The following is a 25528-nucleotide window of genomic DNA, read 5'->3' as shown; positions in this document are numbered from 1 at the left end:
GCATTTGAGTCAGCTGTGTTGGAGCACAGACTGCTATAAAACTGACCCTTGAGGACCGGAGTTGGACAATACATGATACCAGATGAAACGAGGACAAACAATCTCTGGGAAGAAGTCAATTACTTTGGAGGTGTCTGCTTTAAAATGAGGTTTTCATTACCAAAAAGTCTAAATTTTTAGTCTCTTTCAGATGATATAAACATACAGACAGGATTCATGCAGCCGAGTATTTTCTAGTTCTGGAGATCAACACACCTCTGGGTTATTAAAATAGCATGGTTTCTTGTCTTTCCCACTTCGAAGAGTGGCTGTATTATTTAAAATCTACAACAAAGAGATCAGTAAAAGTGAACTCTTTGTTGTAGTCCCTGAAAGTCAGAGAGTAAAGCATCTCTGGTGTGTTTTAGTGCTAAAGGTCATCAACGTAATTTCTGAAATACCTGCAGCTGACTTTCTTTAAAATACCTAAGGCTATTATCCAAAACTTTTATAGCTCCGGTCTTTGTATTGAGGCAGTTGTTGTAAAACCACCTCTATATAATGTAATAAAATTGAATTATGTCTATTTTAACCAACACTAAGATTTTAGGCTGGGATAAGCTGCTGAGTAATCAAGTAGCTGTAGATGTTCTGAAGTAAAATGTTAGGGTTTGTTTACAAAATCTCTAAAAAAAACCCAACAAATCTGACGTCGCCCGCCTTCAAGTAAACATCAGAAAGGTTAAAAACATTTTCGACTCCTTTCATAAAACCCACGGAATAACACGGACTTGTACCGCTTTATTCCACCTGAAGATTTCCATGATGACGTATGTTCACTCTGCGTGGCGGCTGACCCCGCTGACCGCCCCTCAAAACTGATTCGTGCATTGGTAGAAAATAACACATCCCCATCCTCCATCAGCCCGTCCCAATGGCAACGCTTCTCACACCATTAGAGACCACTTTGGGCAATCAAGGCCTGAGCGAGAGGATAACGGATTTCTTTTTAATGCGCTCCATTGTAGTCCCCACGTGAGGTGCGGATGCTGCACGTGAAGCCGCTGCACCAGCAGCAGCTGCTGCATGTTGCCATGAGTGACGGGTGATGATGATGAAGATGTTTTGTTGTTTTTTTTCCCTTCTGCATTCTCTGCAAACTCTACTGTTGCTGCATTGTCGTACCCGGGCTTGAGTGTTGTGTGAGCAAGTATTAACTTCTCTAAAAGTGATCATCTGGGTTGTTGGGGTGTGTGTGTGTGTGTGTGAGTGTTTTCACGTTGTCTGGGAATGTTTGCTCCAGTTTCTGGTCTCAGAAGATCGCCCTTCCTTGCTTTTGATCGTTTGAACTCATGCAATATTCAGAACGCTGGTCGGGTCAACCAGCGAGTCGAGTCAGACGCTGTTGGAGCTGCGGCCACACGTCGACAACACATCTTAGTTTTATTTGCATGACGCATATTCCTCAACCCCCCCATACACAACCTCAATATACCCCCATCTTTTGAGATTAATTGACCATGTTGCCTGAAGTACTTATTCTAAATACGTAAATCATATTGACATCTCATTCTGAATCCATAGGGTTTCATTTTAATTCTAGAGTTTTTATGCTTTCTCAAAACAGCCGTTCAGTGAACAGCCCACTGCGTTCTTGACACACCCTTCAAACACCATGTACGTCCCAATTATTCTTATTCTTCAGAAACTTGCAATTAAAGGCAAGGACAAAATTAGAGGGAATAAATGAACCAGCAGGTTTCTCACACCATGTAAACCGAAGTCGATTTAAACTTAAATGAGCACAGAAAGACTGAAAATGGGGGAGAGAAATTAAACCCAAACTCGAGCAAGAGAGAAAATAAGTGTCATAAAGAGGACTAAATGTTGAAAAAAGGCACGACGTTACAGTCGAGAAGAGCGCGGCTGTCCATTTTCAGAATGAATATAAACAGAAAAGGTAACACACACTCTCAAGAAGCAGAGTTTTGAGAACTCTTCTGAAGAGACATGAAATTGCATCTAAAAAATAGAAAACCTAAAAGGTGCAGGAGGAAAAAAACCCAATAAGAGACAAAACAATTAGATATAAAATACCAGAAAGAGATGCAACAGAGAAAGCTTGGCTGTGTTGGGGCAAAGTACATAAACTAAATATAGAGAAAATGTATATATAAAAAACAAGAAGATGCACAAAGGAATATTCAGAAAAAACACTAGAAAACAAGCATAAAAAAGCAGCAACAAAAAATTTGAGCCTGCTGAAAGGACAGAAGGACAAGAAAAAACAACCCTAAAAGTAGTTCTATATGTCACGAACAATTAAGAAGTGACAAAGGAGAGCAGGAGGTGCAGCCCAGACGGACAAAATAATCAAAAGTAAAAGCAATCAATCAGATCCATACCAAAATGTCCAATATCAGAATCAAAACAATCAGAAAGTAATGCAAACCTTTACATTTTTGCATACAGTTCAGATCAAAACTTGAAACAGTCTTTAAATAAGATTTTTTTTCCCTGCAAGCTTTTTTCCTAAGCAAACCTTTACATAATTCATTTATTCATTTTTATCAAAACGGGTCTCTCTTGTTAAACGTGATCTAAAATCTCAATAGGACAACAGTAGATTTTTAAAAATTTTTTAAAGTCATGTTTACTTGGATAAAACTAACAAATTACGTTCCTCAATCAATGTTTGTCCTAAACTATGCATGCCCTGATTAAAACACCGAAACCTCCTCCCATCCGACAGCCACTGGTATCTGCAGGAATTACACCCAGCAGTGAAGGCTGTCCCAGTTCAGGCACTGGTTACGTAAGACAGAACCATGAAGTCTTCATGTGAACATAAAAGGAAGCTATTTTCGGTAGATGTTGTGCTGCATGGAGGAGACATTTGCCTCCTCCATTAGGCACAGCGTGCACCCTCTTCCCTGTCCATGATCGTGTCACCAGATCCCAGCTGCAGAAAGCCGCCGGTCCATCCCTGTTCCGAACAGCAAGAACTAAAATCATGTACTTTTTTTTCTTTCTTTTTTTTTTGAGCTGAAAGCTCTCCAGACACAATGTCCTCAGGCATAAAGCTACCTCACACGTAGCCACACACTGAAATCAGGCAGCCTCGTATACTAAAAAGAGTCGCCATGGCAACCGGGGATCGAAGCGCAGCGCAGGAGGGGGCCGCCGCTTTAGATGGCGTCCGCCGCGCCCTGTGATCGCGCATAATCAAGGTGGAAGCGGATCAGAAACGTGGCCAGCATCTCTCATTAACGGTTAGAAAGGACTGGCGCGAGCCGTGGAGAGCCGCTCCTCGCGCTCTGTGCTCGGTTTGGAGAGAAAACACTCGATTGGTTAAAAGCTGCTTTTATGCGCGACGTCCAGGAATAACGCCGCCGCACAGGAGGAGGATGTGCGCCGGTCTTTTAATGTCTGTGATAATGATTGTAACGAGATGGAAGCTAATTGGGTTTTCCTTTTCATCAAGGGTCATTTTGCAGACGGGTTTAGCATCATCTGCGGGTCAGGCCGCTGACCATCCTTCACGTTTTCAATCGCCTGAGATTAAACCTAATATGAAGCCTAATTAGACCGTTTTCTCACAAGGTCATCACATTTTTGTTACTCAAACTCTAATAAAAGCTTTATTGAAAATGCAACCGAGACGCGATTAAATAGCGCCTCTTTTCTATGTTCTTCTTATAGGACAGGCATAGAAAAGAAGGGTTTTTTTGTCAACTTTTCAAACAATCATACAGAAATATAAAAACATGAGCATGTCGAGGAAGGAGATGGGTTCTGCACGAAGGAGTTTTGGTGAAAAATATGTGAATCTACTCCAGAACAAAAGTTAAAGACCATTTAGTGATGAAGAAGTCAGAGACAAAGATCTCTTGTTAACATCTTGTGGTTAGTAAAACTAAAGGTAAACTTGAAGTGTTTGGCAATAATGACCATCTTTACATTTGGAGTAAAGACAGAGAAGCTTGTAAGCCTTAACACATATTACCAGCTGTAAGTTACAGGAATTGTAGCATCATGTTGTGGAGACTTTGCGACAGGAGGAACCAGTGAGCTTCAATATGTGGAAATATTGAGGCAACATATCAAGACATGAGCCTAGAAGTTGAAGGTTTGACACAAATTGGTTTTCCAAATGGACAATGACTTAAAGCCAGCTGGTAAATTAGTGATAAGTGGGTTATGAACAAGTACTTTCGTGTTTTTGAAGACTCAAAAAGCAGATCCTAATTCTATAGAAACCAGTTACACCAGTTTAGTCAAGAAGAATGAGCCAAAATTCAAGTAAGCGGTTGTGAGACAGATGTAAAAGGACACCAAAAATGAAGTCATGCAGTTTATAAGGCAATTATACCAAATATTAAGAAATCTATGTATATCAGACTTGACTGGTCAGCAAAAGAAGTTGGTTTTTCTTCCAGTCATTGTACAAAATAGCAGGTTTCAAAATGGCGACCCATCCATGCCTCTCCTACATGCAGCAGTCCGCCTACTTTCAGACCCCGCCTTCTCAATTCAAATCGGCCAATCACATCAGCGGAAAAAACTAAACAGCTTAACTTTTTCGTAGATAACGGCAACATTCATTACAGTTATTTTAGTAATGAAATATAAAGCAAACATGTCATGCTTACATATACACAAGCCATTTTATGATTCACTTTAATATTTTGGCTTTCTACACATTAACCATCAACCAATGAAACTCCTGCTTTTAACACCTCACTTCCTGTAAAATTGCAGTAATACAAAATGTGGCTACCACAGAAGAAACACTCACATGGTAGCAGCCGAACATCGACATTGTTCAGGAGTCATCCCACGTCTCCATGCTTCCTAACAAATACGTTTCACTATTTTTGTGACATGAAATCCTCACTGGCCGAAATCAGAAAAGAGTCAGACCATGAGAAAAAAAATGCTTCTCTTTGCATGGTGCATGCATCTGGTTTCAGCTGTAAGTAGTATCAATGTGCTTTTAACAAAATGAGAGAAGAAATTCAGTGTTAACAAAAAGAGAGAGAAAGAACCGAGTTCTTCCTGTTCAGTCTAATGGCTCAGAAGCAGAAACTGCTTTCTCTCGTCTGCGGCGAAGGCGTCTGGTGACCTGCAGCACTTAGCAGAGGGTGGAAGGTGGAGAAGGTCGTGTTGAGGGCGAGACGAGACTCTGAGAATGTTTCCAATGTGCACATCTAACGAGTGTCGGCCACATCTAGCAGCGATGGCAGAGGGCAGCCGCTGATTTTTCTCTCAGCTGTCTTTTTTTTTTTTTGCTTTCTGAAGAGTCCTCTCGTCTGGAGCCAAACATCCAGCAGATCGCACTGAGATGCAGCGTACTCTCAATGGTAAAGACTGAAAAGCATTAAAGGAAACCCAACAGCTTTTCCTTTCAGCTGGTTTCTATGAAGTGAACTCAACTCTGTGGCCTTTCTTCTTAATTTGTTGTTTAAATTGTATATTTAGCGTAAAAAGCAGTTACTGAAAAGAACGAGCAAAACTATTCAAATAAAGACTAAAACTATTGCTTTGCTGTTTTACATTATGAGGCCTTGAATCACTGCACGACACGATTCAACTTCTATAGTTAAGTTCTGAGTCAAGCAGAAGATTATGGTCTTGTAAACTGAATTATAATATTATTTAAAACTGAACTTTGTTTCAGTTTTAAATGAACTGAAACAGTTTATTTCAGTTTAATAAACTGTATTTATTAAATACAGTTTACAGTTTATGATATAATTTGTATTATATAATAAACAATTATATATTGTATTATTAGGGCTGTACAGTGGCGCAGTTGGTAGCACTGTTGCCTTGCAGCAAGAAGGTCCTGGGTTCGATTCCCGGCCGGGGTCTTTCTGCATGGAGTTTGCATGTTCTCCCTGTGCATGCGTGGGTTCTCTCCGGGTACTCCGGCTTCCTCCCACAGTCCAAAAACATGACTGTCAGGTCAATTGGTTTCTCTAAATTCTCCCTAGGTGTGAGTGTGTGTGTGCATGGTTGTTTGTCCTGTATGTCTCTGTGTTGCCCTGCGACAGACTGGCGACCTGTCCAGGGTGTACCCCGCCTCTCGCCCGGAACGTAGCTGGAGATAGGCACCAGCAACCCTCCCGACCCCATTAGGGACAAGGGTGAACAGAAAATGGATGGATTTTCAAAGAAAACTCCAAGATTTTTTTTTTTTTACATTTTATTTTGGTTTTTGATATTCCATCTATTTCCTTGGAAATAAGCTTGGATCCAAAATGCGGCCCACGTTTGTCCTCTTTTATGCAGAGTAAAAAGTTGGAGACACTTCTCTTGTGAAAGACACCAGAGGTGGAATACAGCTTATGAACAATCGAGTTCATGTTAATCTGTTGACCAGCCTATCACTCATCTGCAGTACAAAAGTCTAATGATTTTCAAGAGATGCTTGTAGTTTTGGGCTTTAATCATATTAACAATTATCTTGAAAAAATTCTTATCATGATGGGAATTTTGAATTATCATTATCTCACTAAATTTAAGTAATGATAAAAACAAACAAAAAAAAATCTGCCAAATATTTTCTCCATTGTTTATGTTACTAGAGCATCTGTAAGTATCAGTAAATTGGAAAACATAATTAAAGGAAGTTACTGTGTGGAGCTTAGTGATACAAATCACACTTCGTTAAGCAAGAAGTGTCCAGAAGAAGCTTATTTTAAATGGGAAAGCTTTTCAAGAACTGTATTCATGTTTGTGGCACCAGGCAGTCACAGCCATACAGTTACCTAAAGAAGAAGCGATAAATAGTTTGTAATTGTTATTGTTATCAGAATTGTACCACAAAATATCGCGATAAAATTCTATGTATATATCGCCCACTCCTATAGTTTGTAAGATGAGTTCATTAAGGGATGAAATGCTTTTTACTGTTGACTGAACTGTGAGATTAAAGTCAGAGCTCATAATTGCTACACCATGAGCTACAGAGGTACGGGTTCTAATTAATCATTAATGCGGCTTCACTCTAATAATCAACAGCCCTTCTTTTTGTTTTAAACCATAGCTGCAACCTCTGAGCGGCACTATCTGTAGTGCTACACGATGCTTTACATTATAGCCCTGCTAATGACGACGAAGAGTGCGTGAAGAGTGTTGCGCAACGTCTCTCTCGCTTGATATCTGAGATGTGATGTAGCTGAGCGTGTGCAGTGAGAGCCGGCAGCAACGGAGAGATTTATTCTGATCCAGCTGACTGTAAAGATTCAGCTCCACTCAGAGTCTGAGGGGGTGAGAACAGGGAGAGGAGGGGATGGAGAGGAGGGTCAGAGCAGAGAGTGAAGCGTAACCAGCTCCACCGTCTGATCTGTGATGGTATGTGTTTTCTAAGTCAATAAAACTCAGCAGCTGAGATGATTCATCCAGATAAAACCTCAAACAGCAGGACGGCTTTCCGCTTCGTTCTGCCAGGTTTACTCAGGTGCACCGTCTTGCATATTTTCCTCCGGTCTGCGTTACGCAGCGTCATCAGGCCTCATCTTCCACTTTACTGCAATCTACACGTGCATGCTTAATGGTGCTGCACCTACACGCGCTTTTGTTATGTTTTCACGCTTCGCTGCAGCGACACACGAACTGCCAGCTTCAGAGAACCACAATCCCCCTTTCTGTGTGCGTGGGTGTGTGTGTGTGTGTGTGTGTTACTGCTGCATCTACACGGACGTGATAAATGCCAAGCTTTCTCTGCAAACACACACACTGAATGATATTCTCTAGTTGACATCTTGACAATTACTCTGCTCAGTGAAGCTGCTCGCTGCATATTACAAGATATAGAAAAGCGTTTGCATGAGCTGCCTCCCACTGTGACAAATGTGATGATGCTACAGAAGCACTAACAGGGATTCAAAAGGTGATCCATCCCAATTTTCTTGGGAATTTTAGGGACAATTACCTGCATTATTGCAGATGATTTAGGCCGTTTACAGTAGATTTCCTTTATTGAAACTTGAGTTCCTTCACCGGTAAAGTCCTGAGCCATTAGAGTTTAAATATCAGACTGATATGTGACAAATTGTAGACGTTTAAAAATGTACACACATTTACAACAATCACTGTTCTAAAGTTTTTTTTATATGGTAATGAGAAAAACAAAACACACCCTCTTACAATTAAAGGATTTTACTTCTCTGTACATATTAAAACTGATCTGGCCTTGACCTGATTCTAAATCTATTCAAATTGCTTCACAGAGTTGAGGTCAAACTGGTGAAGCTGTTTGTGGAAAAACCAAACACACCCCATGATTCAAAATCCTTCAGCCAGAGGAACTCAGCAGTTGTTTTCTGGTTGACTCGGTGAAGAACTTCAGACCTCTCTTCTTTCCCACATCGCTTCATCATTTCCATGACCCAGTTTGTGCAGCTGTCGGAAAAGCGGTTCATTTTGTTCCAACATTTATTTCATTTATAACTTGCAAAAGTGGTTAATATTTTAATATGTGGTAAAATGTTAAAAAGCATAAATAAAGTTTTGTACGGATGTTGTTATTATCTTGGTCGCTACATGAACTGAGTGTGTGAAAGGTGCTTTGTGGGGCAGATTGAACATGCTAGGGGTAGAGAAACATGGACATTCTGCACTAAACTTACTTAAACGGTAAATAGATAAAGCTGTGAATAATGATCCTCTGTATGGAGCGATGTAGTTCTGATAGCTTTGAAATGACTTGACGATCCCGGCAAAGGATGATGAGCAGCACCAGTTGCTTCTACAAGTCCGTTCCTGATGTCTTTCCACGTCGGCGTTGTGTTGAGCACACCTGTATCCGAAAACCAACAAACTACTAAGACCCCCCCTTTTCAAGTACATTTTTACAATTTTGGCTTCAATAAGTAATAACCGTTTAAAATCTTTTTTCAATCTTAGTAGTTTGTTTTGAATTATTAACCGCTCCTAATCGCACAGAACGAAAAAGCACAGAAACAAACCCACTTGCATGCGTTCATACCATAAAATCCCATCATCCCAGGAGAAAAGCTATTTTAGGATGGGAAGAAAAGAAGAGTACAAACAAAGGAGTGCCCTTTATGTTGTTTCTATGATGGGAGGTCAGAAGGAACAGATCGCACTGCTGCTTCTCTTTGTGTTTTGACCTTTTAACAGATCACAGGCACACAGAGATCACTGCGTTGTCACACACAGTCAGATGCACTCCACAGCTTTGGTTTAAATATTAAAGAGTGAACTGAAGCTCATGTGATGAGCAACAAATCGGGCATCGAAAGAGAGAAATGACAGAGCATTGCTAACAGCTCTGAGCAAAGCCTCGATGTGCTGACCAAAGTTCATCCCATCCGGAAGACGCTTAGAAATGAAGTGAAATAGGTAGAAATGCTACAAAGAGTTTAAAACCTCAATGTGTGATTTTAGACCCATTACAACAGATAAAAAACAAAACATGAGCTGAAGAAATGCTAAGAGAAGAGATAAAGAAGGAAAGCATAAATTAAAAAAATGTGTGAAAAGAGGAAGAAAAATTAAAATTGAAAACATAAAAAGAATGAAAGGAATGAGAAGGAAATGAAGAAAATATAATATAGAGGAGGAGAGTTTATCCCTAAATGGAGCCAGTTCAGTGATTTCAGGATTGATATAATATGGCTCTTTTTTTGGTGTTGGTCAGGACTCTGGCGGCAGCATTTCGGCTGAGCTACAGCTGCATGATTGTTTTTGTTTGTTTTTTGCTTGTTTGTTTGTTTTACAAAGACTAGTGCATGCACCAGTTTTTCTGTGTCTGGTTTTGACAGGAAAAACTTCATTTCACCAATGTTTTAAAAGATGGTGACTCGGATTCCTCACTTTCTCTTATTAAGCGTCTGTTTAAGTGCTGACCTCTAATCTTGGATTTCAACACCAAAAGTTGTGACTTTTGTTTTGTCTGCATAAGTTTTGAGGAAATTCTGATCCATTCATTTATTGGTATTAAATACACACTTAACTCAGTGACTGTAAGGGATGATGGTCATGCAGTGACACGGCAACATAGAACTGTATGTCTTCAGCACATGTGTTGTAAATGATATTGTAGTGCTACAATATCGATGATAAATGAGAAAGGCCTGAAAGTAGAGCCTTAAGGAACCCCACTGATGATCTTTGCTTATTTGGATTTCTTTAATAACGCGACTTAATCCAGGTATTCTGAAGCAGATTACCTCAGTACCAAAACACTCCAATCTTTTCAGTCTATCAATCAGAACGTTACGATTGGACGCAGCACATAGCATCCAATCCACTGCTTTTAAAGTGGAGCTCGTTCAAACCTTTACCAGCCCGATGGGAAAGAATGAAAGAGGAGCTAGGTGAACTATGAAAGGGAGGGAGCATTTTAGGAAAAGTAAAGAAGGTGAAACTCAGTCAGACAGAGATAAAGTGTAGTCTGTGCTAGACGGTGCAGGTGAGCCGATGGAGGGGTCGAAACCCAGCCTCAGGAAGAGGTTGGGAGGGGAGTTGGACTTTAGTAAGAGCCAAGCCTTTGTTGGGGCAGATAGATGAGAGCATACTCCCTCCAACCCGCCGCCCCTCTTTTTCATTTCTGCTGTCAAACAGCGTGGAAAACACGGCAACTCCAGGGAACCGTGTTCCTGCCCCGTTCCGTGTTGGGAGCTCAGGATCCCAGCTTCCTGTGTAATCTAGTTTCCTGTACGTGGGCCGCCTGATGCAGCAAGCAGGGAAGGCCCAACTCCCACATGAATCACGAATGCTCAGCATCGTTTAGTGCAGCATCCACACTGTAGCTGTTAAAGAGCAGCAGGATGAGGAGAGCTTCGAAACGCAGAGCAAGCCCAGCTGGAAGAGAAAAAGGTGAAGACAATTAGAGAAGAGATGAAAGTAAAATGACATGATTGTGAGGAATCTATGAAAAACTGACAAAATGTAAGTTGTTTTTTTTAGATAGACATGAAAAAGTTTATTTTGTTTGTCTAATCTTTTGATCTGCTCAAGACGTTTTTTGGTCTTTTTGTATAATCTGAATAGATGGAATATTTATTGGATTTATGGGGCACTTTTATGGATCTTCCAGCCTCGTTATAGCACAATAAAGTGACTATGTTACCTTGAGTTGTTATAAAAAGTGATACAAATATCAAGTATGACTTTAAAGAAATTTGACTTTGTGATTTAATGGCTTGAAATTGGGCGTCTGTCTCTTTAAAATCTCCTGCTCACCGTCAGAAAGTCATCACAACATGGCTCCTCTATTAACCCTTTAAATACATTTGTACTCTGACAAATGGCTCATATAATGAGCTCAGCTGATGTGTAGTTTCACCAGATGTTTAATTGCTGCTGCTAGTCTGAAGGAGCTGAGTGATTAAAGTATTTCTCAAACATGCATGTTAGAATCAAGGCAACACTCCAGGTTTGTTTTCAGTGAGGGAATAACTTTAGAACATGACGTAAAGCTCAAACAAAGTCCATTTTACATAACACTGCCTCTTTATCCCCGTTGAATTTGCAGCTTCAACATACACACAAATATCTGAGGTGAAACTGTTTCTGCAGAAAAAGGCATCAGTGGAGTACCAACATTTGTTGACAGCTCATGGAATAGACCTCTGCATAAAAAACATCTTTGAGTGGAAATATTTAAAATAATATCATTAATGGCTGCTTTTTCCCTTAGAAACTGTAAATCTTGGTATTTTGTGAGTAGGAAAAAAAGCATTTCTCTGGAAGGAGTTTATTTCCCATTAGGAAACACAAACTGTGTATTGGACAAGAGCTGTCAGAAAATATAAACTTTAGTTTGTTTTTTTGTTTGTTTTTTTTACAGCGGTTTAAGCTGTCAAAATTGATCATAGCTTGTCACCTGTCAAATTGATGTTGCTAGGTGTGATGTTTGTTTTTATTATCTTGCCAGGGATCCCAAAATGCCCACTGTGGTTTATTAAAAAAAGCACAACTTTCACTTATTTCTCTTCGTTCAGGTCAAGGTTCTGTAGGTTCCTTATAACAAGAATTATTCTATCAGTCAAATTTATTGTGTGAAATCACAGATGTATTGATCAAATGAAGTTACATTTATTTAAGGACTCATTTAGAGTTCTTAAATTAGCTTCATCATGCTAGTGAGCCATTACCACATTCCCTAAGCAAGATGGAGGCCAGGAATGTAAACAAACTATCCTTGTAGACACACAGTTTCAAACCTCAGACACATTAATCACTATCCAGTACGAGATAATAATGTAATATTTACACCTGATTTCTGATGTGGGTTAAAATATCCAAACTTCTTTTGAACGCAACACTTCAAGGTTATAAAACATTCACATGTTGAAGATTCAGGACACCATTGTGGCTAAGCCAAGAATTCAATTCAGACTTTCTCATTCTACTTGAACAGAGCATTTCCAGGGGGCGAAAGGTCAGATCTGACGTATTTTGAAGAATTTTAGGCAGAGATTCGTTCAAGTTCCTGACATACCAGCAGAACTAAGGCAGCGCAGAATCCAAAAGTAAAAGTAAGAGTTTTGGTAGAAAAAAAAAATTCCATTAAAAATCTCAAAAAGGAACGAAAGACAAACACACTATTTTGGCTTATTATTTTTGTCATACTATTCACTTATTGTTCAGAGACTCTGAGGCCGATTTTCTGCAGTGAAAAAAAAACCCTTCAAAGTGGTAATTACGCCTCCTGGAAGTGTTCGTAAAAAACATTTCAGCTGTTTTTTTTTGTTGTTGTTTTTTTCCTTCACGCTGTTCAGGGGGAAATACTTGATTTTCTTCCTGTCGTCATTGCTCAGTTGTTTTTCTTTCCTTCCTGGCTCGGCCTCTGCGAGCATTTGAATGAGTCTGAACTGGATTTCAGGGAAGACGTTGCCATAGAAACCAGCTGATTTTTATGTGTTCGTTGCATCATTTATTTATTTATTTTATTTTATTTACCGGCTCCGCGTGAGCCAGTCGCCGCGGCAGCTGCTCGTGAACATCCGGTCGTGTTTACATTCGGATTGCTGTCGGTGTCGTTCGTTTGTCTGCGGAAATGCGAGCGACCAGATGCGGCGGGTCGCCTCGCACTTTGACCTCTGACACGACTTCGCCGTCAGACCGTCGGCGTTGTCCATTTCACGCACTGTTTGCCCCCAATCAAGCTGGATTAGCCACCACCGCCCCATCTGCTTTCCCTCCTGTCACCATCACATTCTGCATCGGTGTGATTTCTTCGGGAATGATGACTCCTCTCGTTGTCATGCCCGGCCTCCGTCCCCGGTAGAAAGTGTGGTGTCAGCAGCAGCAGCAGCAGCGGGGAAGGGAGAGGATGGAGAGGGGAGCGATGATTTATCCGCCCTCTGCCAGCGTCTGTGACGTTGCGTCTGTGTTGGCTGCGAGAGCTGAAGCTTTATCTCTGTCACCGCTTTGGCGCACAGATACACTCATGCAGACATCGCAGCGAGGAGCTTGTATCGATTGTATCCGTTCCTTATCTTCTGTTTACAATCTTCAGGGCTTTTATTTTCTTATTTCACTTTGTATTCAGGAGTGCGTTTTTTTTTTTTTTAAGAGTAAAGGGATAAAGCTGGACTGCTTTAGCAGTAAAACTTACCCAGGACACTTGCACAGCCTTTTTCTACTCCATTAGCTCAAAGGAACCATTAAAGTGTGGCTTGTCTGCTGATCCTGCGGATTGTGTCCACTCTCACGCTGAGTTTCTGACACACACACACAAGGCCTTAAAGTATGTGTGCATGTCAACATGAAGAAAAAACTTCAGAAAAGATATTTTTTTATTTTGGACCACTTGCTATTACCTGAGCTTAGGTATAAAACACACTGAGTCTTTGACAGTAATCACAGCAATGCTGTAGAGAAAAACGCTAGACCACAGGTAGGCCTGTCACACTGAATAATAAATCAGTTAATCGCACGATAAATTAAAAGAAACGCAATAATTTTCATTTGCTTGATTTATTGTTTTTCTCTTTACCAAAAACTGACAGATACAGGTATTCAGTCTGGCTCAACTCTCCATCTCTTTTTTTTAAAGACAACTTTGCTTGCAGACTCCATAATTGATTTTATTTGTTGTTTCTGTTGTTTTCATTATTTATCTTGGATTTTCCAAATGTCTTCCGGTTCCGGTGTTTAAATGTCCATTAGAATTTAAAGGTTGTTGATATTTGAGAATGTGTTCTTGCATTTTTATGCCGTTACTACTATTATGGTCTTAAAACGACAATGTTACTGTTTATCTACAATAAGTTCTGGGACAATTTATCGTCCAGCAAAATTTATGGTGACAGGCCGAACCAGAGGTGTTAAACTCATTTTCCTTTTGGGCCACATCAGGACAATAAATATCCTCAAAGACCTTCTGTGGCAGAATGTATTGATAAAACCCATAAAAAAAACTGCTGAAATATTAATAAATAGTTCCCTCTGCATTCAGCGAGTGTTTCTTAAAATTAAATAACACTGAACATCCTTTCACATTGATGGAATTTGGCAGAATACGGATAAAACTGCTTTGATTTGATCGATAAAGTAATATTTCTGATGGTTCCGTTCAGCTAAAAACTATAAAAACTAACCTGTCGTCTGTGAATCATCTCCCGGTTTTCTGACAACCTGTTTGGTTCTCTGTCAGTCCTTCTGAACACAGGACTTGTTCCCACGGCGACGTGTGACGGGCGAAGCCATTACCTGCTCCAGAACCCCACAGTGAAGGTTCAAAAAAATATTTCTCTTGGTGTTCAACATGGTCCCTAATTTTTGGGCATGCCCTCTAGTTTGGTTTTAGTAAAATGTTCCCCACCTCTGGATGCTCATTAACTAACAAGCAGCAACTTCCAGCTGTGTGAAACAACATGAGCCGGTTCAGTTGTCCTCTGTTTGAAGTACAAGTGGAAGAGGCTGACCTTTAATTAAAGCTGCCGTCAGCCAAACCTGCATTTTGACTGAAATCCTTTTCTTGCATTCTCTTTGTGGTTTTTGTCTTGTTCACCCTCCCGTGTGCGAACCAACAGAAATCCTTTCATGTCTTCTCCTTAAGCCTCAGTAACTGTAATGATTTCTGCTATAAAGATATTTTCGATCCTTTTTGCCGGCTTGATGATGCTGATCACGTCACCTCGCCTGTCCGCGTTTTAAGACGAGGCTCTTGGCTCGTTCGGCTTCCTTCATCCCTAATTGGGATCGCTTTACAGAATCCTCCTCTGGACTCAGTCCAGCCCTTCGGAAGTTTTCACTTCTGTCTGCGCTGAGCTGCAGCTGCATGAGGGATGGTGCTGCGTCTAAAGAGTTCGACTGATCCAGGTGGATGAAACGGTCACACTGTTGTCCGTTTTGTCCTGTGATGTGACGGACTGACACACCAGCTCCTCTTCAGAGTCACCGACAGGCCCAGTCTAACCAGTACAGTGACTCAAACCCTGACAGCTGACTCCATGTTCCTTAGAAAACATCACCGCTGCTGCCGTGTTGTGTGTCACTGGGTCAGAAACGTGAGAGCATACTCGCTGTCAGGTTTTAGAAATACACCTTTTCACTTTCAGATTTCATTAGGACATTTCAAACACAAAACGTTTAGTCCATAGAAGCGTGATCCACTTACCGCCGACGGCGACGGGACACTCTTCTTCTTCTTTGTCCGTCCTGGAGTTACTGCAGAGGGCAAGTCTGACATTTCAGAGACAGAACCCTGCAGATGTGATTAGCTGCAGGAAAACATAACATATTTGACTTAAAGCAAAACTAACAGCCCTGAAAAGATTTTTACATTTTAAATGATTTTTTAGTTTGTTCCATGCGAGCAATTTATGCGTCTTTGATGTTTTCATGACTTGAGCTACAGAGTAGCAACAGTAACGATGTCTATGTGCCTCTGCAGATGCTAACTCTGAGGTATGAGCCTTTATTTATGTACGCGAATTGTAAATGTAGATAAAATCTCCATCCTGTCACCCAGAAGAGAAACTTTCTTCCAGATGCATCACCGTTTTCACTAGAAATCTTTGTCCAAATCATGTTTTTCAATATTACATTGTACCTTTTTACCTAATGAACTGCGTTTCTGTTGTAAAGTGTTAATGAGATTACAAAGCGCATACTAAAAAGAGAATAATTTTTATGTCGCAGCACTTGCAATTGACAAATGCCATTAAAATGTTTCTGATTATCACTTTCTTCAGTCTGAGAAATAAAAAAAATGTGTAGGAAGAGTTTTCTGCGTTGTTATGAAATGCTGTAAAAGGGACAGTTTGGATCTTAAGTGAGTCTTTTCTGCAGCAGACAGAGCCAGTGGTTTATCCAGTAGATTACATTTCACTATACAAAACAGCACACTATAACGAAGTCAAGCACTCCAAGCATTTAAGCTTCTTAAGTTGCCATAAAAAAGTGAATTGTTCTTGAAAACATCCAGTTTTTTCACAGGAAGGTTGACATTTTCATTTCTTTTGTGACTAGAAGACATGAAATGTTTATCAGGATGCTGTAGATCTTTGCAGGTTACACTTAAATCATTTATACATTTCTGGTGTCTGTGATGACAGTGACATAAAGTTTTCAGGTTACCAGCCTTATCTAATCTAAGCTGACTGCTGTGTAGCTTTGGGTCCATTTTTTACCTGACTAGAAGATGTTTAGCTCATAAAAAGTTACACTGAACGGTGTTTTCAGGCAGAAACACAGGACAGAGCTCTCATCAGGCTGCAGAAATCCCCACCGACTGTTTTCCCTCTTCTCGTCCTGCTCCGGCAGAACGAACACGTGAGGCTAGTCGGATCGAAACAGTTTGGACTCCCCTGCATGGAAGGCGAAGCGGCTGCAGCTCTGAGTGCTGCAGAGATCGGAGCTTTTTGGGGCTTTCTTGAATTCTTCCGTTTCCTTGTTGTCTTTCCCAGTTCTCATTTTTTCAGTCATGAACGTGTGCACCAGCTTTTCTGCCCTGGGAGACTCGAAATGGCTCGAGGCCAGAAGCGTTGTGGCGCTCATGCTGCTGGTGCTGGTGGAGGGAACGCAGCATCTCCAAAAAAAAACGCGTTGTGTGTTTGAGTCCTTCAGCAGACGCATTTATCTCGTTGGATTTTGTCTCATTACAGCCAATCAGAGGGTGAATCTTCTCGGTTTCATTTGAATTAGCAGTCGGTCGCATGAATTTTCCACATCTGCAGGAGAACGCGCGGTGGAGAGATATTTGTTGGTGGGTTATTGGATCATTGATGACTGTTTGGGTTGTGTCGGGCCTCGGAGCTGTTCAGGTGCCGCTGCTCCAGTTCCTCACATTAATTTTACCTTCTTTCATTTCCTCCTTCTCTCTCCTCAAATAAGAACTGCTGCCGTCAGCTTTCTGCTGCATCTGTTTGCTTTACCTCTCTGGTCTCTTCATCTGGATAAATCAGCCTTAAACTGATGTCCTTCCTTTTTCACTGCTGCAACCATCTTAACCCAGCAAAGGATTTTACCTTCTACTCTGCTTGTTGTACAGACTGCAGAAAATATAGAAAACGTAATTTGAACAGGTGTATGACTAAGTGGAATCTAGTGGGATTGCATATCTACCTCAAGATTTGTGGTTTTTTAAATTTTTTTCAAGAAATCTAGGTCACGTGCAGCGTCTTGCTCTGTGGTGAAGTGCTTTTGACCTCAGTAATAAGTAAGATAAAATAAAGGGGAGGAGAACCACATGGCTCAGTGGTAGATGCATCATATATGAAGGTTAAATTCTCAAAACAATTGTCTCGAGTTTGATTCTCTTCTTCTCCTCTTACTCATTTCAATCTACTTTTGAATAAAAGCCACAAAAACCTTTAAAAATAATAAAATAAAAGGGTAACAAAGTGTTGTAAAATATCAGGTATCGTATTTAAAGTCAAATGTTTATGCCACTTCAATTTTTTTGCAAACAACTTCAGACTTCAGTCACTTTATGTGACACCAGTAAAGTGTCACATAAAGTGACACTTTATGTGACTTTAGTAGGTAATGGATTTTTTTTCCTCTTATTATTTTTTGTTTTACAAATTAGGATCTGAAAAGTGTGGCTTGTATTCAGCCTAGAGCTGGCTGACATGGTTTAAAATTAAAATCTCTGATTGTTGTTTTTTTTAATCGAAAATTCCAATCTAAATCAGTTTTTCTTTTCACCCTCATGTTTTTTCTTTAAAAAAAAATACAAATGACAGAAAATATCTTTTAAAAAACTGGCTTTCATTTCAATCGTTCAAGCTGTAAAAAAAAAAAAAAAAAGATGGTAGGTCTTGGGAGAGTGAACGTCACTCTGGACAGAAGAAGGGCATTGGTGGAAAAAAAAAAATCCAGATTTTCCACAAATAAAATCTTCAAAAACACAACATTTGATTAATCAATATAATGGATTAATCGATTAAACATCCGATGTTTCGGCTTGTCATTCTGCTGAGGTGAATCTCCGCCCCTGTCTCAAGTCTTTTGCCACCGTAACAGGTTTTCTTCCATTAATCTTCCCACCAGCCTCTTCCTGACCTTTCCGCTGTGTTCATGATTAAATCACACAACTCTCTTGACTAAACAGGGGACTTCTAACTCCATTTTATTTTGTGGACTTCACTCTTTTGATTTATCACAAAAAATCTCAAAAGCCGTCATTTTCATTTTCCTTCCACTTCACCAAAATGTGCTTCTTTATGTTGGTCTGAAATACTGAAACCCTTTTGCGAGGCCGTGTTTTTAGGTAGATGTTTTTCTGGCCGCTCTGTATTTGCTCAAAAAACGCACGTAGTGCCAGGATTTAAAAGCTTTCCTGCACACGCACCGCAGCTGCTTCTTTAAATATTAATAGTACTCGCACAGTTAGGCTGTGTTTTCTGCTGCTGGGTGAGGTGGGAAGCGTGGGAGTTTTACATAAACCACAACTTAGTAAGAATATCCTCGGCTCTCCATAATTATCCCCCTGACAAATGAGTAATTAAAGATGAATGGCCTGATGTAGCATTTCCAGATAGTTCCACCATTCCTCCTATAGAGCTGCACACGGCTTCATGTTGCACTTTATGGGAAAGCAGAAGGTTTCAGTTAAACTGAGCATGTTTTTGTCATAATTATTATTATTATTGTTATTATTAATTCTCTACTATAATTTCCTCTTACTTGTGCCTTGTGCCAAGCAGCCTGTGTAGACAACAGTGTTTACTCTCTTTCCAATTAAACTAAGAGCTTGAATGCTGGATAGTCATGAGAGCAAGTTGCACCAGAATGTAGAGGATCAGCAGCACCAAATGTGTGTGTGTGTGTGTGTGTGTGTGTGTGTGTGTGTGTGCGTGTGTGTGTGTGTGTGTGTATGCAGCTGGGTGGCAGGGCTGTTGGCAGAATCGATGGGAGAGATTTACAGCTAAAAGCAATCCTGCTTGGCTTTCTGTTTCCGTGGTAACCATTTGCATTTCGGTAGCCGTCGGAAAGTGAGGAAAATGAAAGCCGTAGTAATGCTGCGAGCGGGTTGTTGGCGAGACGGGACGAGACGCTCGAAGCCCTCCCTGACGGTGAGCTTCCTGCTTCGGGGTTGTGGTCAAAGGGACTCGCTGGGATGGAAAAAGGGAAACGGTCCAATAGAAACGGCTCGACGAGGAGAACAAATGTGATTCTTTAAATGCATTAAACCTTTATGTTGTTTACCTCTACCTCTCACTTCGGATTTAACTCCAGGGCTCCTTGGTTTTCCTTCGGCGACATGTGCTGCCCGGAAGACTTACTGAACGAATCTGCAAGCAAAATGCTGCACATCCGTCAAATTCACAAAAATCTGCCACAGGCAGATTTTTTCATCCGTAATTTAAAATGCAACACGTTGGGTTATTCTACATTAATCAGAGATTTTTTTTAAATAGCAAAATGCAATATTTATAAAGATGCAAAAAGCCAAAAAAACAAAAACAAACTTTTTAAGTGCATTTTTTTCGTTCTATAAGTCCTCAATCACATAATACTGGTTTAGCCGAGGCTAAATGACTATATTCAACATTTACTCAGTTTGTGAAGATATTGCTAAAATCATATTTTTGTTCTCTCAATATTTTGTCTCCTGATACCTTCAAGTATCTTCCATGCAGACAGAAAATTAGCTAGCAATATTCTGTATATTTAAATACATTTCACTTCTGTTTCTGTAACACCAGCACTTTCTGTAACTTCTCTGCAAAAACACAAAATTTTACCAAGTATTTTTGGTAAGTACAAATATATTAGCACACTTGAGATGTAGTAGTACACAAACTAACATACATTTGAGTAATAAAGGAACTTATATGAGAAAATACTACTTTTATTTTTTCACTTATTACATGGAAAAATGTCTTTTTATAAGTGAAATAATCTACCAATGGAACAAGAAGGGATAATAACTTTAAGAAGCTCCTCAAGCTTATACAAAAAAGTTACTCCTAAGTTAGTTTTGTCTAGTTTTGAGTGTATGAAGACATTTGCACCAGAAACTAGACAAAAACACTAGGTAAGATTTTATGCTGCTGTCTGCTGGCTTTACATCTAGACAGCTTGACTATCACAAACTGTCAAACTGTCTAGATGTTTGCTCCGTATTCCACAGCATACAGAGCATTCCTTATGCTCTGGAAGTGAGACTGAAATCTCCAAAAAGGATTTTTGGAGGGATTTTTGGAAGGACTACAGATAATTTGTCTCAAAGATGCGTTAACATAATTGAATGAACCTCTATATTTGTGAATCACGGCCTTTGCTGTGTTTAATTCTTAGTGGCCAATTTCATTTCTTAAATTTTGTGCTTTTGTTTTGTGTTTTTCGGGTTCAACATCCCCGATGGCTTCTGTGATTCTGATTTGTTGTAAATTATTGTTTCTGTTTGCTCCTCTTCTGTGATTATTTCTTTAATTTCAGTTTCATAGTTCAAAATTAAAGCTGCACATGAATTACTACTCAGCTTTCATGTCATTCATAAAAAATAGAAGTAACCTTAAAGTTGAGGCTCAGACCAATAATCCATCCATGTTTTCTCCATATTTTTGGCTGGTGCATGACGTCCCATAGCATGGACAGAGAGAACATGCCAACTCCATGCAGAAAGACCTGCGGTCCTGATTCAAACGCAGGGCATTCTTGCAAAAATATTGCAAACATTCAGTTGATGTAACGTTCCTCATTGAACCATTCACTTTCCATCTGAAGGCTCTCGATACAGCGCTGTGCTGTCAGGTCTGTTGGATTCTTATGAAAAAGCCTAGCAGATAATACTAAAAAGTTCTAATTCAACGAAAAGGTCTGGGTGTTTTCAGGCCGACGTTTCACAGTGTAAGTGTGTTTCTGGGCCACTGCAGTGTCGCAGTGACACAAAAATATCCGTGAACTTTATTCACAACCTCATAAATTCCTAATGTATTCAGTCTGAACATTATTTGGGGGGGAAAAACAGATGAAATTTAGAGAAATGTAAATCACTTCTGGGCCCCCTAAATAAAACTTTAATGAAAAAGTGAGGTGGAGGAGAAAATGTGCCGCCTGCGTTGTGGGGGCCGGGCTTTTATTCGACTTTATTGTTCTGTGAGTAAAATCTGCAGGACTATATTGTCGCAGAGTATTTCATTCCCAACACAAAAGCATGATTCTAGGTTTTAAATCAAACATGCAAACGTCTCTACAGCAGAACATTCATCAAAAGGCAAAGGAAGCCCCTCACTTTTTACGCTTTTGGTCTTGCTGCTGATATAAATTACAACATGCTCCAACACGGACCTTATCAGATTATCACGCAGCGTTGAGTTCAGCAGCTGACATTGTGCTTTGCTCTCTGTGTCCTGCAGATGGTGCTCCACTGAGCGAGCTCTCTTGGTCGTCCTCTCTGGCCGTGGTGGCCATCTCCTTCTCGGGTCTCTTCACCTTCGTCTTCCTCATGCTGGCCTGCCTCTGCTGCAAGAAGGGCAAGATGGGCTTCAAGGTGGGACGAATGATGAGCTTTGAATGAAAACTGACACACAAAGACAGGGGGGAAAAAGACGAGCAAATCTACTTTTAGACATGTTTAAAGTAATTAGAACACAGCACAGTTCATATTAAATGAAGGCTTGTGTTTAAAAAAAAAATCAAACCCCAAAACTTTAAAAGCACACACATGGTGATGGTAAAATGAAATTTAATCTGGAGGCATTCGGAGTTACTCACTGAAGCTGAGCCATTCGCTGCGTCTCTTCATCCTCTGGATGAAAGCCAGCCGGTGTTGTTTATGCAGATGGGAAGCAGGAAGAGGCGCAAACAAAGCGGGATGAGTTTGTGTTTGTGGAGCGGTGCGGGCCCCGCAGCGCTGCGTGACCGCCTTGTGGACGCAACAGAGAAACGAACTGGGTCACGGCGCGAAGTGGAATGGGGCAGAAGAAGAAGAAAAAAAATGGTGACATACATTGTTTTTTAAATTTATTTTTATTTATTCTATGCTTGCTGTGGAGTTCACCTACAAGTGAAGACGGATTTTTTTTGATAAACGTATTTTCTTAAATCCTAGAAATAAACGTTCATGCACCGTTAAGACCCACAGACAGTAGAAGCAGCTTTCAGTGGCTCGGTGCCACGACTGCTTGGGTTCAAATGGCTTTTGACAAAAGTAGCCTGTCAGCTGTTGTTGCGCAACACCCCCCCCTCCTTTCTGTCTCTACTCTCTCACTCTCGTACTTCCTCTTCTGAGAGGGGAGATGTGCTACCAGCTCTCCTTCTAACGGGTACGTTGAGTTTCCTAAATCTGCTGGGATTTACCCTGTCCAGAACTGAAGTAAACTCTGTTTAAGCTGGTTTCGAGAAACGATTCGCCTGGTTTCTGACGGCCTACATCCAGGTGTCCCACCCTTCTTCCCCCTGTGAATTAGCCAGACTGAGCAGCCTACAGCCAACTAGTTTCACAGAGCACACCTGTTAACGGTCGCTCGTTCTCTATTTTACAACGTGCATTTGTTATTGAACCAGGTAGGTTTTAGTGACTCGGGCGAGTACCAAGGATGAGGTTTTACATTTGGGCTACCAGCAACCTAAAAACATTTTCCACTTTTTCCTCTCCAGAATCAAACATCATAGCTATTTTACAACCATCAAAGAACTTTAAGGTGACTCATTAACTGAATGTCCACAACATCTTTAGATTTTCTTTATGCTAAATATTTTATTAGTAAGGCATTTTTGCAAGGGTCAGTACAGCTTAATTCAGTAGCAGAAATAATCAAATAAGTAAAATCAGTCATCTAGTCTATCTTTCCCTACTGCTGACACTGAGAACTAAAAAAGGGAACCTTTGAGAGAGACGGACGGAGTTTGGTGTTTCGAACCCCAGACCTGGCTTGATGATGAAGAAGGTGCTGCAGCAGGAGGAAGATGTTGATCGGCGAAGGCCAGGATCTCCGCAGGTCTGATGAGCTTCTTCTCCGCATGGATGCTGAGGTCACACAGGACTTGGTGCTGGCAGGAAGGAAGGCACCAGTTCTTCTTCTTTGTCTTTGCCTTTGTCTTCATCTTTGTCTTTGGGGTCTGAACCCAGCCGATGAGAGAAGTGCGATTCGAAGCCACAGGTTGTGGGCCTGACGGGTTAGTCTCCATGAGCAGGACAGTCTTCGGCTCTGTGGCCCCGGCTCTTCTTCAGCTGCAGAGTTCTTTGTCCATCTCGATCTTGGCTCGAAGCTGCCCGGAGGATCCAACGAAAGGTTCCTCTTTTGCACCCACCTTATATAGGGTTTATCCACCCCCCTGGTGCGCCTGCTGTCTGCTTAGACAGATGATCTCATATCCATCACTGTCTTACAGACATTTCCTGATGTCTGTGCCAATGTCTCAGGGTTGCTCAACCTCCTGTGTCCTTTGCCTGCACAACCTTTCACCTACTCTCTACCTCCAACATATCAGTGATGTTTAATTGCAGTTACACCTTTTTACACCATTTCAAGTTTAATGTCAAAATCACATTTATATCACATTTATTTTCTTTAGCTTCTCTGATTTAGCATTCATTTATAATTTTATAACCATAACTTATATCACATTTATTTTCTTCAGCTTCTCTGATCTATCATTCATTTATGATTTTATAACCATAACTTATTAGTTACTCTTATTATGATCTTAATGTGAGTTATTACAGATGTTTTTCTGAAAAGAAACCAAGAATAATCCATGATTCTAATTATTTAATACTAAAGTTACAGTTACTTGTTTTTCTTGTAAGTGTTCCCACAAATATAAGTGTAAGTATTATTACAAGTAAACCAATATTAATATAAGTATTTTACTTTGAATCTTATCCAATTACTAATAATGTTTAGATTTCATTCTTTAAAACTTTCATGCTTTAAACTAAGGAATAGTCTCAGCTATTTTTATAAATCTGCAGGCTGGAAACTTCCTCTTTTTCCAGGAAACCTGCTTTTCTTGTTTAATGACTCTCTCTGACTGACTATGATTTCTTATGATTAGATAGAAAAAAGTAGAATTAAAGCAAAGTTTGCATGAGACAAAAACAACACACACAACCAGATTTATTTTATTGACACTTAAGTCTACTGTTGGGCCTTGATATCACTTGAGTGATTCATTTTAAAGATAACTTTATTTATTATTACTGTTAAACTTAAATCTCCAGCATGGGGAAGTGGGATGAGCTCGGATTTTCTTGACACAGCCTTAGGGATATCTGTTGCTTTTAGGCTCCTGTTGGGTCCAAACAGAACATCTGAAGATCTCAGCACGAGAATAAGAATGAAAATGTATTTTTGAGAAAACAATCTACAGAAGACCGAGTTTCTCTGCATGTTTAATGCAGCTCATTAGAACTTCTGAGAGTTCCTCCACAACAAGCCTCTCTGCTGGGATTCGGCAGAAGAGATTGAGTTATTCCACACTTTGTTTTACAAAATAATGCAAGAAATTAACATAATTATCGTCGGCTTAAACGGTGTTTATTTGGTTAAACTCTGTTGAACACAGCAGATAAAGATTAACGATTTTTGCTCAAATTCTTGGAGAGATGAGGGATTGCTTTAATAATTAGGAGCTTTAGCCTCTGGGTACATCTTCACATTTTCTGCTGTTTTCTTCTCTTTGTTTAACTTTTCATGGTTTTTGTCAGGTATGTCTGACTGAATGTGAGGATCCTCTGTGCTGCTGCTGCGGTTTGGATCTAAATCAACACCAGATTATTTATTTTAAATGCTGAAGACCTGACTAAAGTGCTGGAGGATCCACAACTCTCTGCTGGTACAGAGTGATTTAAAAACGGTCATTTTGTGAATCCTCTCCACTATTTCCTTTTTATATTCTGCTATACATTCACAATCATGCAAAGACGGTTCATAAAGACTCACTTAGCTGATTAGAACTGTAAGATTAAACCCATTTGCAGAAACCCAAGGCAAACTGCAATTTGCAGTGATTAAATTAACTGTCTGCCCTGCAATCAGCTGCAAAAATAACAAAGACAGGAAGCTCAAATATTTTACTGGAAGAGCTGGAAGATGCGACGGAGAAGAACCGGATCCGGATCTAAAACAGTGAATCTAATCCTGTAGTGTCAAACACTGTCCAT

The 25528-nt window shown here is 40.2% G+C and overlaps 1 protein-coding gene across 2 annotated transcripts in view; it reads left to right on the top strand.

The window, feature by feature from the left end:
• aatkb (apoptosis-associated tyrosine kinase b) overlaps positions 1 to 25528 on the top strand; it is a 59428-nt gene that overhangs the window by 8961 nt on the left and 24939 nt on the right. For both annotated transcript variants that reach the window (XM_028030102.1, XM_028030103.1), the window contains exon 2: positions 21777 to 21910. In XM_028030102.1, coding sequence (XP_027885903.1) covers positions 21777 to 21910 — 134 coding nt within the window. The remainder of the gene's footprint in view (positions 1 to 21776; positions 21911 to 25528) is intronic.

Source organism: Xiphophorus couchianus, chromosome 10 (assembly GCF_001444195.1).
Source record: "Xiphophorus couchianus chromosome 10, X_couchianus-1.0, whole genome shotgun sequence".
In the NCBI taxonomy this organism is placed as follows: Eukaryota; Metazoa; Chordata; class Actinopteri; order Cyprinodontiformes; family Poeciliidae; genus Xiphophorus; species Xiphophorus couchianus.
The sequence above is the reverse complement of the archived record's forward strand: the minus strand, read 5'-3'. Positions and strand labels throughout refer to the sequence as shown.